Here is a 13,631-nt window from a genome sequence, read left to right as displayed (position 1 = left end):
TTCAATAATACAAATAAACTTTCAAACCTCTCTTACACACTATCTATATGCAATCAACCCATTGAACGTGTCAACACTATTAGTTTTCTGGGCATTTTGCTGAGCGAAGACTTGTCATGGAAACCCCACATGCTATCTTTACTGCAAAAACTTCGCAAAAACTTTGGAGTTATCTGCAAGGTTAAGCCCTACCTAAACACCAACAATTTGATTTGCCTTTACCATTCCTTAATTGAAAGCAATCTCCGGTATTGCATAAGTGTATGGAAGCATGGTCATGTAACTGTTTTAAAAAAGCTTCAAAAGATTTGCGACAAATTTATAAAAATGATTGCAAAACATGAATCAAATCACTCTGAATCCCATAATTTCTTCACAATTGACGAACTATACACAATAGAAACTGCAAAATTTATGTTCAAACTCAAACACAATCACTTACCCCAATGCTTTAATTCTCTATTTCAACTTAATAACAATTTGCACTCAATATCAACCAGAAGCAACAATCACTTTTTCCTCCCCTACTTCTCCAAAAGCTTGACTCAACAATCCATTCAGTTTAGTGGAGTTAAAGTGTGGAACCATCTCCCGAAAACCATCACTGAAATTGAAACCTTTTCAATATTTTGCAGTAACCTGAAAAAGCACTTGCGTTTTGAAAATTAACCTCTAACAACCTATGCTGTAACTCTTTAATTATCTGACTGTATTATTGATTGTTGCACCATATCCTGGTATAGCATGCCTTTCCAAATGCCACTTTTGTAAATTTATCCTACATATCATATATTACTATATTATACATTAACATATCTTACTATACGTATATCTTATATATTACACCCGACCGGATAAGGATGATGATTACTATCTTTACTCTTCCATGAATAAGCTACTATACCGTATTGCATAATTTAATATTTGCCAGATAAGAATATATCACTAAGTTACTACCAGCTTGCATCTAACTACTCCCCTGATTATTATAAGCTATTATGTTCGTTCAGAGGATCGCTTGACTTTTCGTAAGATTATTATTTAGGTTGGTTTGGAAAAGATGCATGAAACAACTCAGACACTACATCCTTCATCGGCGCTACCAAAGAGTCTCCACCTCTCATTAGCGATACCAAAAACACTCCATCCCTCACTGACGCTATCAAAGATGATTCAACTCTTATTAGAAATACCAAAAACACGCTGCTATATCATCATGCTTGTTATGCTCTTACATGCGCAGGAAATTAATTTAAAAAACAAAGCTTTTTTAACTATTTTATCTTGATAATGAGCTGCCATATTATGTATTTGTTCTACAATATATAGGCTACTTAATATCGTTGCTGCGAACACTTTATTTCTGTATGAAATCTGTAAATAGTCCTTGTTTTGATAGTCCGTTATGTAATTTCAATATGTGTGTGTAACTGTGTATATTAGTTTGTTTTTGTGATGTTGGGTTCAGTCGTGTTCTCATTGCTTTAAGAATTGGCGCTCCAGTTGTTCCAGGAACGAGGAGGCGACTGATTCTTAACTAATTCATCAACTTATTTTAAAGTATCAGGTTTGGTGGCCGTGCTTGACTATATTTATTGATGCATATACCGCAATATTAGATCCTTTCACGCACGTCTTAAACCATTAAGGTTTTGCCACCTTTTCCTTTTGTTAGTTTTGTTACTGTATTTCTTTTTCTCAATATCATTTCTTTTGCATTCTGACAAAGAAAAATAAATTGAATTGAATTGAATTGAATATGACGAAAAATCAAACATAATATACTGTAAAGGACAAAACTTTTTGTAAGTTATGCATGAGTAGAATCGCAACAGCGGCAGTGGGTATCGAATCTTCAACCTCTTGATCCAGAATCAAACCACTGAGGTAACCGCCGTGCTTATAATTATACCTTCAGATACCAGTTGGATGCTTTTATCAATTGAGTTACACTGCCGCTTACGTGCAGTAGGCAAAATAGTTTAATCAAATGAAAATACCATAAAAAATTCCAAACTTAGTATATTTTGCTTTCTGCTTAAAGGGCTGTTTACAGCAAAGTCTGCAATTTGCAACTCTAAAAATTATTGTGTTGTCAGAGCCGTCACTGCAGGGGGGAGCGTGCCCCCTCCCCTGACAACGACCTGAGCACACACACTTCAGGCACTGAAAAAGAACTGGTTTCAATTTTAGTTTCATTATCTAGGTGGCTAGTAAAAATAATACTTTTCATGGTCTTTCCACTTGTGTGTGGATCCGAAATAAAATTTATCGGCGATAATCAAATATTGCCTTTGGCGATAACGATAAACGATAACTGAAAAAACGATTGAGCGATAACGATAGGCGATAAAAATTTATCGCCGATAATTATCGCCGGTAAATTATCGCCGATAATGCCTATCACTGGCTATATGTCAGCGGAAACGCTGAAGACAAACTTTATCATTCACCAGTAGAACTTTTGATATGTCTTATAGAAAAGCATGTTTCTGGCCAGCAGGTCAAAAAAGCCAAATATAGCCAAATAAGCTTGGCTATTAAAAAAATATATTGAACAGCCAAGTCACATAAAAAATAGCTAAATTCTTGAAATTTGGCTATGAAAATAGCCAAGTGGCAACCCTGATTCGAAGAGGAGAAGATTATTAAAGACAGGCGTGCGACGGCCGACTCCACTTTGACGGAAATACAGGATTGAATGAGAATTAGGGAAGAAAACAAATTGAGTTGAAAATACAGAACCAATCAACATATTCACGTATACCCAGTAACGTTGACAGAGGGGCTCAGAGGGTACTTTTGAGCCCGAAATGATTTTAGAAACCTGTAACCATTCCAAAGGCCCCGGGAATTTGAAGAAACCATCTGGTGTTCGTTGGATACAGTGCCTTTTTCTTAGAAGAGTCTGATTTTGGGTCCTGAAAATCTCGTTGATACGGAGCCCAGATTATCTTCTCAACGGCCCTGCGTATACCTCTCTAAGGTTTTTCTTTAGCCTTTGTGTTCTATGCAATATCTTTTAGTATACTTTGATTGGCCCATAATTCAACAGATCACAGATAGCCTACCTCTTAACGAAGTTTAAGCCTGGACTGTAAAAGCTTTGTTTTCCGTTTAAAGGATTGTAAGTCCGCAGAAATCAAATCACTTTGTGCAAATCGTTTGGCCGCAGTGGCGGCTGGTGAGTCCTAGAAATGGGGGTGCTGCGAACGGGCAAAGCCCGGTCGCATGTCCGCCGGAAGCGAATACAACAGCGGGGAGGTCTCCCTCAGAAAAATGGCAATTGATTTGGTGCATTCTAAGCATATTTTAGCTCTAAATTGTGATAAAAGTTTAAAGTAAAACTTGGCTTATTTAAGAGTTTCGCAAATGTTTAATATTTTGAAGGAGACGATCAACAAACATAGGTGTGAATAACACGTTCAAAATGATAAAAGAGAAAACGCTTGTTTGTTTTCATTACCTCCTCGACAAAACATTCTCCCGTGGCCTATGTCACTTTACATTTTGGATGTATAGATACGTTGCTTATTGCATGACATATTAAATTCAGGCAGATTTTATTCCAAGGATGGGAAGTAGACCTATCCTAGAAAGTATCAGTTTTTTTTAGTGCCTCCCTATTTGCATTTTTCTGTAGCTAAACTGTAATATTAATCAGCAAAAATGTAAACTACTAATTGGTTTATTGCGTAACACTTAACAATGCGTAATTTCACACCGTAAAGGCAGATTCACACTGGCGTCGCTATTGTGCCGTAAGCTGCCTTTGACGTTACCACGACGCCAGACACTCATCGACTTTTCACACTGCCTTTTTTCCTCAACAATCAAGAAAACTCGCGGCTCTACGACGTCACAATCGAGTGTGTCTTTAGTTGTAACCTTGTGCAAAATATTTCACAGCACGCAGAGTTTTCAAATATAGTTTACACTTATAACAGTCAGCAATTCTGTGAACAGAGAACATAGAATGCATTTTGGGCAGAATAAACGTTAAGATATTTGAGAAACTTTTTTGTGAAAACTTTCATGGGAGTAAGCTACTGCAGCACCGCAGCACACACTAGCGAGCCGCCCCTGGGTTTTGGGTTATTGTGCAGGTAATTGTGCACCAGAGGAACACTGCCCACAATTCATTATAGCCCACCTGACTCAACCTAGTCCGAGAATAACAAATGGCCTGTAAATCACAAGAAATAATCTTCATTATCAGCATGAGGCAGGCATCAAAGCCTGTCCACAAGCTATTTTTATTCACAAGTCAATTGGTTGGTTTGGTTTGAATTTTTATCCTCGTACTGACAAAGTCTTGATAGGTTTTTCCAGGTAGTTTCGCATACTTGTACAGGCTTTTGACTCAGAGCCGGTTACCGAGATTGACAGAGTGAGGTTTCCCATTGTTGAAGTGTTGTTGCCGGGGAATTATTCCATCCACTAGGTGCCGCTGCAGAGCAGTCCTAAAATGCATTGCTCAAGCGCACACTCCGAGAGCCGAACCATTCGAACCAACGCCGCATGCTCTTAAGTCTGGCGCTTAACTATTGAGTTAAGGGGCGGACCATTCAAACGTAGCCTAGTCTATGGGCTAAAGTCAAAAGTTTAATATAATTTGCAAGTTAAGGCGAAATAGTCTAGTACTAGAGTTACTTTAAAATTTACAAATTGAATGAGGCTGTTCACTGTTCAGTGTTCACCAGGCATTAAATTAGATAATATGAGATGTTCTACTGGTGAAAATTAGGCTAAACTATCACAAGATGTATACAGTGACAATCTGCTTTTATTCCGACGTTTCGTCAATCAGGCACGACTGACTTCTTCAGGTGGTTGGAATATAAGCAGGTGGTGGAATAAAAGCAGATTGTCATTGTATAGGCTACATCTTGTGATAGTCAGGGGCACCGGAACGATTTTTGACTGGGGGGGGGCAAGATTACAAAAAAAGGGCACTTTTGTTTACTAAAAGGCCAATTTTTTTTCAAGTTGTAAGATAAGATATAGCGACAATGCTAATCTATCAGCTCACTATGTATTGAGTAATGATAGCCTACAAGTGCCCGGTATACAAAGAAGGGCATCATGCCATGTTATAATGATGTAACCTACTGTCAAGCCTTAAAGCAGCCTGCGGCCATGGTCGCTAAGTTGTGCTTGAATGACCGCCGGTGCTACCTCCTCAATCGGCCAAGTTTGCCGCCGGTCTCTTCTAGCCAATTCTTTAATTTTGCAATAGAATGATCGTGGATTAACTGTCGAAAATATGTAGTATCAAAGAGTGACGCAAAATTAGGTCAGCGCGTCATAATCGCCACTGTTGCATTGTGCAGGAATATTTGTTATTGATGGAATATATCCATCTGCGATCACCAGCTCTAAGTCTTGTTTGTAATTCCCGACGTTTATTTTAACAAAGTCTTAATCCGAAGTGCTAATTTACATCGGCTGGCAATATTGTCGTTTTTATGTCGATTCGATGTTGTCGGACATTAAAAAGGAGAACTCATATTTTGCAAAAATTATGCTTCTTTTAGAAATGTCCTTCACATCATTGAAATAGCCTACTTATTTTATTACCTTGCCGTCATCGTCAACACATGTCGAACGTTATTTTTCGTTGCTAAAGAGAATTCTAGGGGAGTGGCGAACTTCTTTAAAAGCAGCCACATTGGAGACACTCATGCGAGTGTCGTTAGATGGTCCCGCAGTATTGGATTACAATCCCGATAAAGCAGTTATTGCGTGGTGCAATGATTCTATTGTAGGACGTCGCCCAGGCCCAGACTTCAACAACGCTAAGCGATCATTTTTGCATTGTTTCAAGTTTAATTCTATTTACTTGTGCTATCGTTATTTTGTATTTTGACCTCCAAGCAAGCAGATTTGGCCGCCGAGAAGGAGCTCCCGGTAGGCCACGATGGCTGCCGAAAAAAAAACGAGTTTTAAGGCCTGTACTGTGTTGCAAAATTTGGGCCGTATAATTGTATATAGGCCTATTATTTTGAGGCAAAAATGAATGATTATAATTAGGCTAAAAGCGAATAGCAGAAATTGTTATATTGCAAAATGTGCAGTAGCTTACATGAATTTAAAAGGGCAACATTGCCCCCCCTGCCCCTCCATCTGCAGAAAAATTGAGGGCAGGGGAAGGCGGCCGCCCCCTCCCCCCCCGCTTCCGGCGCCCCTGGTGATAGTTTAGCTTAATTTGCACCAGTAGAACATCTCATATTATTTAAAGTTTACAAGCTAAATGCTTTTTGCAAAGACCTCTGCTTCCTTTTCTAGAAATCAGTGTAAAGATTAGGCGAAGGTATCAACACAGTTTGCATAAATGGACACGAAAAACAACTGCCTAAACCATTTTGCAATTTTGGCTATAGGCCTACTGTACTGACGGCTTTATGCACAGAGGTTTAAAATGTAGTGATCGCCAACGTCTGTGGCTATGTAGCGATCGCCAACGTCTGTGGCTTGCCTATCAGGCTTGCCAGTATTTATCATTATTGTTTACTTCTATTATGCTGGCATGAAATAATGGCGGTAGGCTAAACCATTTATCATCAGACATTAGCCTATATTTTTTTCTATTTTTGCTAGCCCAAAATAAAGGCGGTGGGCTATTGTTAAATTAAGGCAATGATAGTAGCAATAGTGTTGACAGGAGGTAGCCTACTGTTGGACCCGGCCTGGAAATTTTAGGAGCCTGGGAAGAGTTTAAGGGTCCGGGATTTTGAAGAAATAACCACGTATTCTTTGGATGTAATGCGCTTGTCTTGGAATTATCTTGAATTGAGGCCTGAGGTTTTTTCATTGGTACCGGGCCCAAATTATTCTCCCAACGACCCTGTCTATTAACTAACACAGCGTGCTGTCAACCTGCGAAACTTTTGGTTACTGCGAATCCACAAGGTGCCTCTCGTGCGATGTTTCTCATTGAGGGGACATGTTACAGTAGCCTAGCCCTATACCTATCCGATAAAGGCCATTGCAACCTTTATCTTCAGCAATCATTGTGTGTGCAGTGCAGCAGTTTTGTCACTTCTTTCACCTCTGTTCCAGTCATGAGAATTTTCATGTCAGACCATGAGAGATCATAATGATTGCTCACTCCTTTTCAGCTTCAAGTTTCAGCAAAGCTTTTTGTAGCCTATAGTTGCTTTTCTTGATAACTTGACGATCAAACTTTTTCTTTGATTGCAATGAGGTAGCCTAAGCATAATGCTGGCATAACTAGCTTTTAGACACGAAAAGCTTCTATCTTTGGCCGGGATGGCAATTCAGCAACAGGGAGTTTATCACCTCCCCAAGGCTTGTAATACATTCTGGGAGCATTTGAAATGTTAACTTTGTTGAAGACCTGTAACAACACATAGGAGGGTTTGTATTTACCTGCGATGGCTTCTTGTTTGCATAGTTTGAAGTCATCGCAAAAACAAATAACAATAAGCTGACCAGCATTTATTGGTTAAAAATCTAATTTTAAAATCAATTCGACTACCTACCCAAACACTACTCCTTTACACCACCAGACACTATTTACCGTACTCTACCACTTTATCTGGTCCTGATCTGGCAAAGATCTGGTCAGATCCGTATCCGATCTGAACCAGATAATCTGAACCGCCGTCTGGGGTACCTACTGTACTAAAAATCGATACAATTTTGATAAAGGGGTAATTTTCTTGAGTCATACAGGCTAGGTTAAGTTGCTAGATAAAACCTTGCGACGACACGGCTTAACATAGTAGGCTACAATGTGCTAAAGTGAAACTAAACTAGGCTACTATACAGTACTATATAGGCTAAATTATAAACGTTTTCGGCCATACACATATTAGTTCGGTCATACACACTAAAAATGATTTATCGTAACATATATACCTCAAGTCCATGAGCTGTTGATGCGAAATCAGCAGCCTCTTGATGATTGGGTTGAATAGCTGCAATGCTGGCACGTCGACGTGCACCGGAGGGAATTAGAAGAGATTGTTGACTTCCGTAGTTACGACCAAGTGAAGTCCTATTATATGGTATAGGACAGGAAGCGATTGAGAAGTTTGACCCGCGTCGAGATAGAGATGGGTGCATTGTTGGGGTATGAAGGAGACGCGGTGGACTTGGAGTCACCAGTAATAGAGGGGGCTTTTGTTTGGATAAACTTGATTTCTGATCAATGCTTCGAGAATTTAATGAAGGCGCTGGACTTGGTGTTCTAAATAAAAGTAAAATGGGCAACAAATTAAAGTAAACTAATAGTTGAGTAGGCTGCGTAAGGCTAAAAATCATCTAATTCTAGTCTAAACCCTACTCGCCTTCATCCGATGGCAGCCCTAATGTCTCTCAAGCGATTCTTTGAAAAGCCCAAAAAAGGGAAACATTGCGTTTGGTAAAAAACAAGAAAAGCTATAGGCTATGACGTTATACACTTGGTCTGAAACTTAAGTGAGTTACCTCATGCTTGCAATTGAAGGCATTTTCCCTTCGCCGGATAATTGTTTGGCAGTGCTCGGACGACTTGCGTGTGCTACCAAACGTTGAATATATTCAGAAACTCCAGTTTCTACAAACAAAAAATAATAATCTTACAAACGTGACTTCATCGCCTTTCTAGTATTGCAAATGAAGCTTAGTAAGGCGCACACACAAACACACAATTGTCACAAAACTTGCTTTCAGAAGAAATATTATTCAACGATATCACACTTTGGAAAATTTCATCTTTTGTCTATGAATGAATAAAAAAAAATGCTAGTAATCTCTCAAGTAGCTCGCATGTAGAGCTACATGTACTTAAGAGGTTACTGACAGTTTTTTACTTACTTGTTGATTTATGCATATCAGTTTGTATCCTATGTGAATCCTTCTCTTCATGGGTTAGGGTTAGGTAAGTTTCACTCTCTGACTATATATCTGTCCTTACATATGGCCTTAGCCTACTATGACCTACCTTGTCGCTTTGCTGCATATGTTCTCAGCGCTTCTCCATACGAAAGCCGTCGATTCAAGTGTGTGTGACCATCATCAGAGTCATGAGGTGTACCGCAACGGAACGGGATGAAAGGCATCGATTTTGGCCGCTTCTCGAGTGAAACTTTGTTTGAAAATGATTCTTGTCTGTTGCTTTGAGGCCGTTTTTCCATGAGAGCTGTTGCAATTGTAGATTTGGCAGTGGGACCTGAAGAAAAAAAACACCCTTAGTTCGCTTTTGAAAAGATTCGTGCCTCTTGTCAAATACGCTACTGTGCGTGGTTAATTTTAAAGTTATGTTGATTTATGTTTTGGTTTGACAATCTGTAGTTTTGCAGACCAAGACCAGTTTTACTTTTCTAAATTACACGTGCTTGATTTTTTTCTCACATTTCTACAATAAAATATTTTAGAAAAATGGTGCAAACAACTTTACATACCATTATTGCCATTCAGATCTTGCGACATTGGCAAAGTTGTGTTGTACTGCGATACGACTGCTGACATTAGATCAACGCAGCTTATTGTTCTTGGGATATTCAAAGAGCGTAGAAATCTTTAAAATAAAATAAAAGATTTTTTTACCCATGCTTCTATAACTTGATCAAAAATATGTTGCTTAGAGTTAAATTAAATGTTAAAGGAGTATTTCGTAGTCGTTCTTCAATATTGGCGTTTCTTTCTCTCGGCCGCTTTTCCTGCAGCAACTTCGCAACACAATTTACTAAGCTTATAACATGGGTAATGGGTATAGGGATGAGCGGTGTTTACCAACAACCAGCTTATTCCGGATGTCGAACCAGGTCCGCATTATGAGAAGAAATCCAACCACCTTCACATTTACAGTAACTATGCCTATAACCTTATACCGCACCCGCCACCCGAAGCAGCGTCACTAAACCGGTGGCAAAGCAAGAGACGCGATTTTCTCACCGATTCCAAAATTGTATCATTTTGGGATGATGAATACTTCCAATCTCCACGAAACGAGAAGCATCAGAATTAATCCTGATTGCCTCCTGATGGTCTTCGTGCAATTTTTTTGCGGCGTTGAGAGAAAATCCTTGTAGAAGATTAAAACTCATCTGCAATAACAAAATCGACAAGTCAACCAAATACTGTATTTTGACTTTTTATTGTAAATAAAAGAGGTAGCTGATGAAGCTTTTTTTAAAACGGTATTTCTTGTTCTACCAACATAAGGATGGACATTGGACACTCGTTTTTACTACAAAACGCCATGTTAACATGAGTGTACACAACTACACATGCGCTATGTGCAGGGCCGGATTTAGCTGATGGAGGGCCCGGGGCACTTTTAGATCAAGGGGGCCCCGTGCAAAAATGTTTTTCGCGCCGACACCTCTACGTCTACAGTAGCATTAATCCAGCACTGCACAGCATTTTGCAGAAACTTCAAAGGCTGAAAGAAAAAAATATAATAACGCAAAATCACATTTCTTCTACGTCGGGGGCCCTTCAAAAGGGGGGCCCGGGCACCTGCACCCTCTGCTCCCCCTTAAATCCGGGCCTGGCTGTGTGCAAGAAAATACCTGATTTGGTTGATCAACGACTCCGCGAATTAGAAGAGCACAAACGTGGGATTTATTAAAACTAAGAGCTCTATTTAGGTCTTCCAAGGCCTTTTCCGGCTCCTTCTTTGTATTCCAAAGTAATGCCCTACAAAAGCAATAAAAATATAACAACAGAGGAAACATAATTTTTCAAAAATTTAAAAATCACTAGTCAAATTAGAATAAGTTACCGTCGGTACTTAAAACTACAATAATGCCAGGTTACATTCTATAGATGTAAAAGTGAAAATACTCATAGTTAAACTTGCTTAAGTTATGAGCTGTTAATTTTTAGTCTTTGTTTTAATCCAGCGCATTACTTTCAGGTTTTTATAGTTAATCCAATTTTCTTTAAGTATTGGTTACAGTTGTCGTATGCACTTAACTACAGTATACCCAAGGCTACAGTAAAAAACAAGAGTCGGCTATCTTTGCACACGTTGCGGACCATTGTAAGACAGGCGTTATTTCTATAAATCTGTCATCAAAATGCGACAGTATTAAGCAAAAAAAGCTGAAACAAGCGATGTTAAATAGACTACGGTTCTTTTATAATTATTTCATACCATACAACTTTATCCATATAACTATAAAAGAGAACATTATTTTTACGTGAGAATATTCAGCCAGTCATAATGTTGTCCAGTCACTCCTGTGGCAAGTGTTTATTACAACACAAAGTAGGCCTATAGCGCAAAACGAGATACACCCGTTGAGTAAGCTTGAAATACAAACCTTATGCAATATAAATCAGGGTTCCTTGCATCAAGAATCACAGCTTTTTCTATATCTTTGAAAGCGTTTTGAATATCTCCACTTTTTGCATGCGCAAGAGCTCGTCTTGCCAAAAGCGGGGTTTGGAAACAGGTGTTAGAATTGCAGCCAGCCATGCAACCATTCTGAAAAAATAAATAAAAGCAACGAAAAAATTACTAAATTAAAAACCTTGATTAAGATTGAAGTGGTTGGATCGCTTGATTAATTATTCAGAATGAGACGTAGGCCTACAGAGCCCTACATTTGGAAACTGAACTCATTCATTACAAATTTGAATGCACTTGTGTATGAGAATTTCAATTGAATAGGGCGGCACTGGCATGAGAGTTGTCCAACTTTCTAAGGTTTACTTGATAAACAATGCAAAGAAATATGTGAGGTTAACCGAAAAAATCTGTTTGGTCGAAGCGAAACGAAATCTTTGACCATGTAGCATCCTATGTTGCATATATGCAACAAATAAATGGGAAGTATACTATTTTGAGAGAGTAGAATGAATATTTGTAGAGACAATGAAATAAAAAAACAACAACTTCCAATTGATCCTTTATAGCCCAGTGTTGCAAATTTGCAACAAATTGTACAGCTAAATATTCTGTGTTGGTTGTACTTGTACCACACCATTCAACAAAAAAATTCTGAAAGTTTCGTTTTTTTTCTTGGACGTTACGGGACAACGAAACTTCAAAATATTTTTTTATTCGAACACCTTAACACTGATCCTGTGTGCACAATGGGCGATTAATGTGAAACACTGCGTTTGTCCGCCCCGATAGCTCAATTGGTTAGCGTGTGACTTCGTAAACGAAGAAGCTTCAAGATCAAGCGGCGCTGGTTCGGCTCTCGGGGTGTGCGTTTAAGCAACGCATTCTAAGGACTGCTTTCTAAGAACTTCTAAGGAATTCCATCCATTCAGCGGCATCAAATGGATAGAACATACATCGCTTGTTTCAGAAAAACGTGAAACTGATGCGAGATCATAAAATTAAATCGATAAATAAACTAACTACTAGGCCGCAAAGCAGTTTTTGTAGGAAATACGTCTCAAGTTTACTCAATCTACCTTTCGTAAGTTAGTAGACATCATTGCACTGGTGTAAGCGTGGACTGATTCCTTGTGACGGCCAATATTTTGAAGTGCCAAGCCAAAGTGATAGTAGGATTCGTACACGAGGGTACTGTAAGATGAAGGGGGAACGAAACTGGCAGGAAGATTGCTTCTTGATATTATCTTGAGCAACGTTTTATATTGTTCTGCCATCTGCGAAAACAAAAATAATAATCATGCGAGTTTTAGGAGACAGACGGTATGTTTTTACTTCTATGGTTTTACATAATTACTTTAGGCCAATTTAAATTCCACTAAAAGAAAGTTTATCACTTGGCTATAGCAGAGATGAACAACTGAACAATTAGATGCCACATTGAGCAATTGAGCATACTGAGTCAAACTAAAAAAAAAACCTTTCTCAGACAAAATGGTGTTTAATTAGAGAAATATTTATTCTTGAACAAGAAAATCTCCTTGAACTTGAAAGCTTAGTTCTGACAGTTTCACAGCACAAAGATAGAAACTTTCACAATCAATTCTCTTAGTTGCAGACGCAGCAAAAGAGTAACAGCCATCGAGTTAGCTGCATCCGTTGTATCGTGCTATTAATAGTGTCGACTCAAAACACAGACAAGTACTCTCGAGCGGTGTCGAACCGACGTCCTTCAATTACATATTAAAGTGCAGTAGCCTACTAGATAGTCTTCAGTCATGCTTTCATCCTTACTTTAGTCCAACTTTGTCCTCTTTCACTTGCAATTGCACTTTGAAGAATTTCGTTTGCTTCCTTTTGTATTCGACTCAGTTTGTCTATTTTCATTATAGCCAACATGGTTATATTGGTGACTGACTTTGATTTATCTCCTACTCTTAAGCGTTTTCTGGTGAGAGATAGCACAAGAAATTAGTAGTTTTTATTATTCTTTCCTCGTCCCATTGAGCAGTTAAAACCTCGATTTATGCAATAATTATGTAATTTAAAAGCTACTGCATATAAAGAGAAGCTTGTTTCGTTGCATCTGACTTCAATAAAGACTTTAATTGTTGTTACTGTAGATGTCATTGTCATGCACTTTAGATCCTGCTTTGTTTCATGAATGGAGATTGGAGGGTTCATCAACGCGCAACAATTACGCAGCGATGATCATGGATAGCAAATACATCGCCTTTTCAAAATTCTAAAGCAAACTTTAAGTGGTAATCATATTACAACTGTAAACCTAAACCCCTGTTACGGTTCATAAAACTAAAATGTTGGA

General features: G+C 38.6%; 1 protein-coding gene across 1 annotated transcript; it reads right to left on the bottom strand.

Moving 5' to 3' along the window:
- Nucleotides 1-7,240: 7,240 nt before the first annotated feature.
- On the bottom strand, nt 7,241-13,204 carry LOC145778868 (uncharacterized). Its single transcript, XM_082590459.1, has 10 exons — nt 13,100-13,204; nt 12,385-12,582; nt 11,280-11,443; nt 10,524-10,650; nt 9,904-10,055; nt 9,420-9,526; nt 8,951-9,178; nt 8,455-8,563; nt 7,885-8,215; nt 7,241-7,360 (listed from the first exon to the last, which is right to left on the bottom strand). Exons 1-10 carry the CDS (start codon nt 13,202-13,204, stop codon nt 7,241-7,243), a joined length of 1,641 nt encoding a protein of 546 aa, XP_082446585.1.
- Nucleotides 13,205-13,631: the final 427 nt, after the last annotated feature.

Source organism: Aplidium turbinatum, chromosome 10 (assembly GCF_918807975.1).
Source record: "Aplidium turbinatum chromosome 10, kaAplTurb1.1, whole genome shotgun sequence".
Lineage (NCBI taxonomy): Eukaryota > Metazoa > Chordata > Ascidiacea > Aplousobranchia > Polyclinidae > Aplidium > Aplidium turbinatum.
The sequence above is the reverse complement of the archived record's forward strand: the minus strand, read 5'-3'. Positions and strand labels throughout refer to the sequence as shown.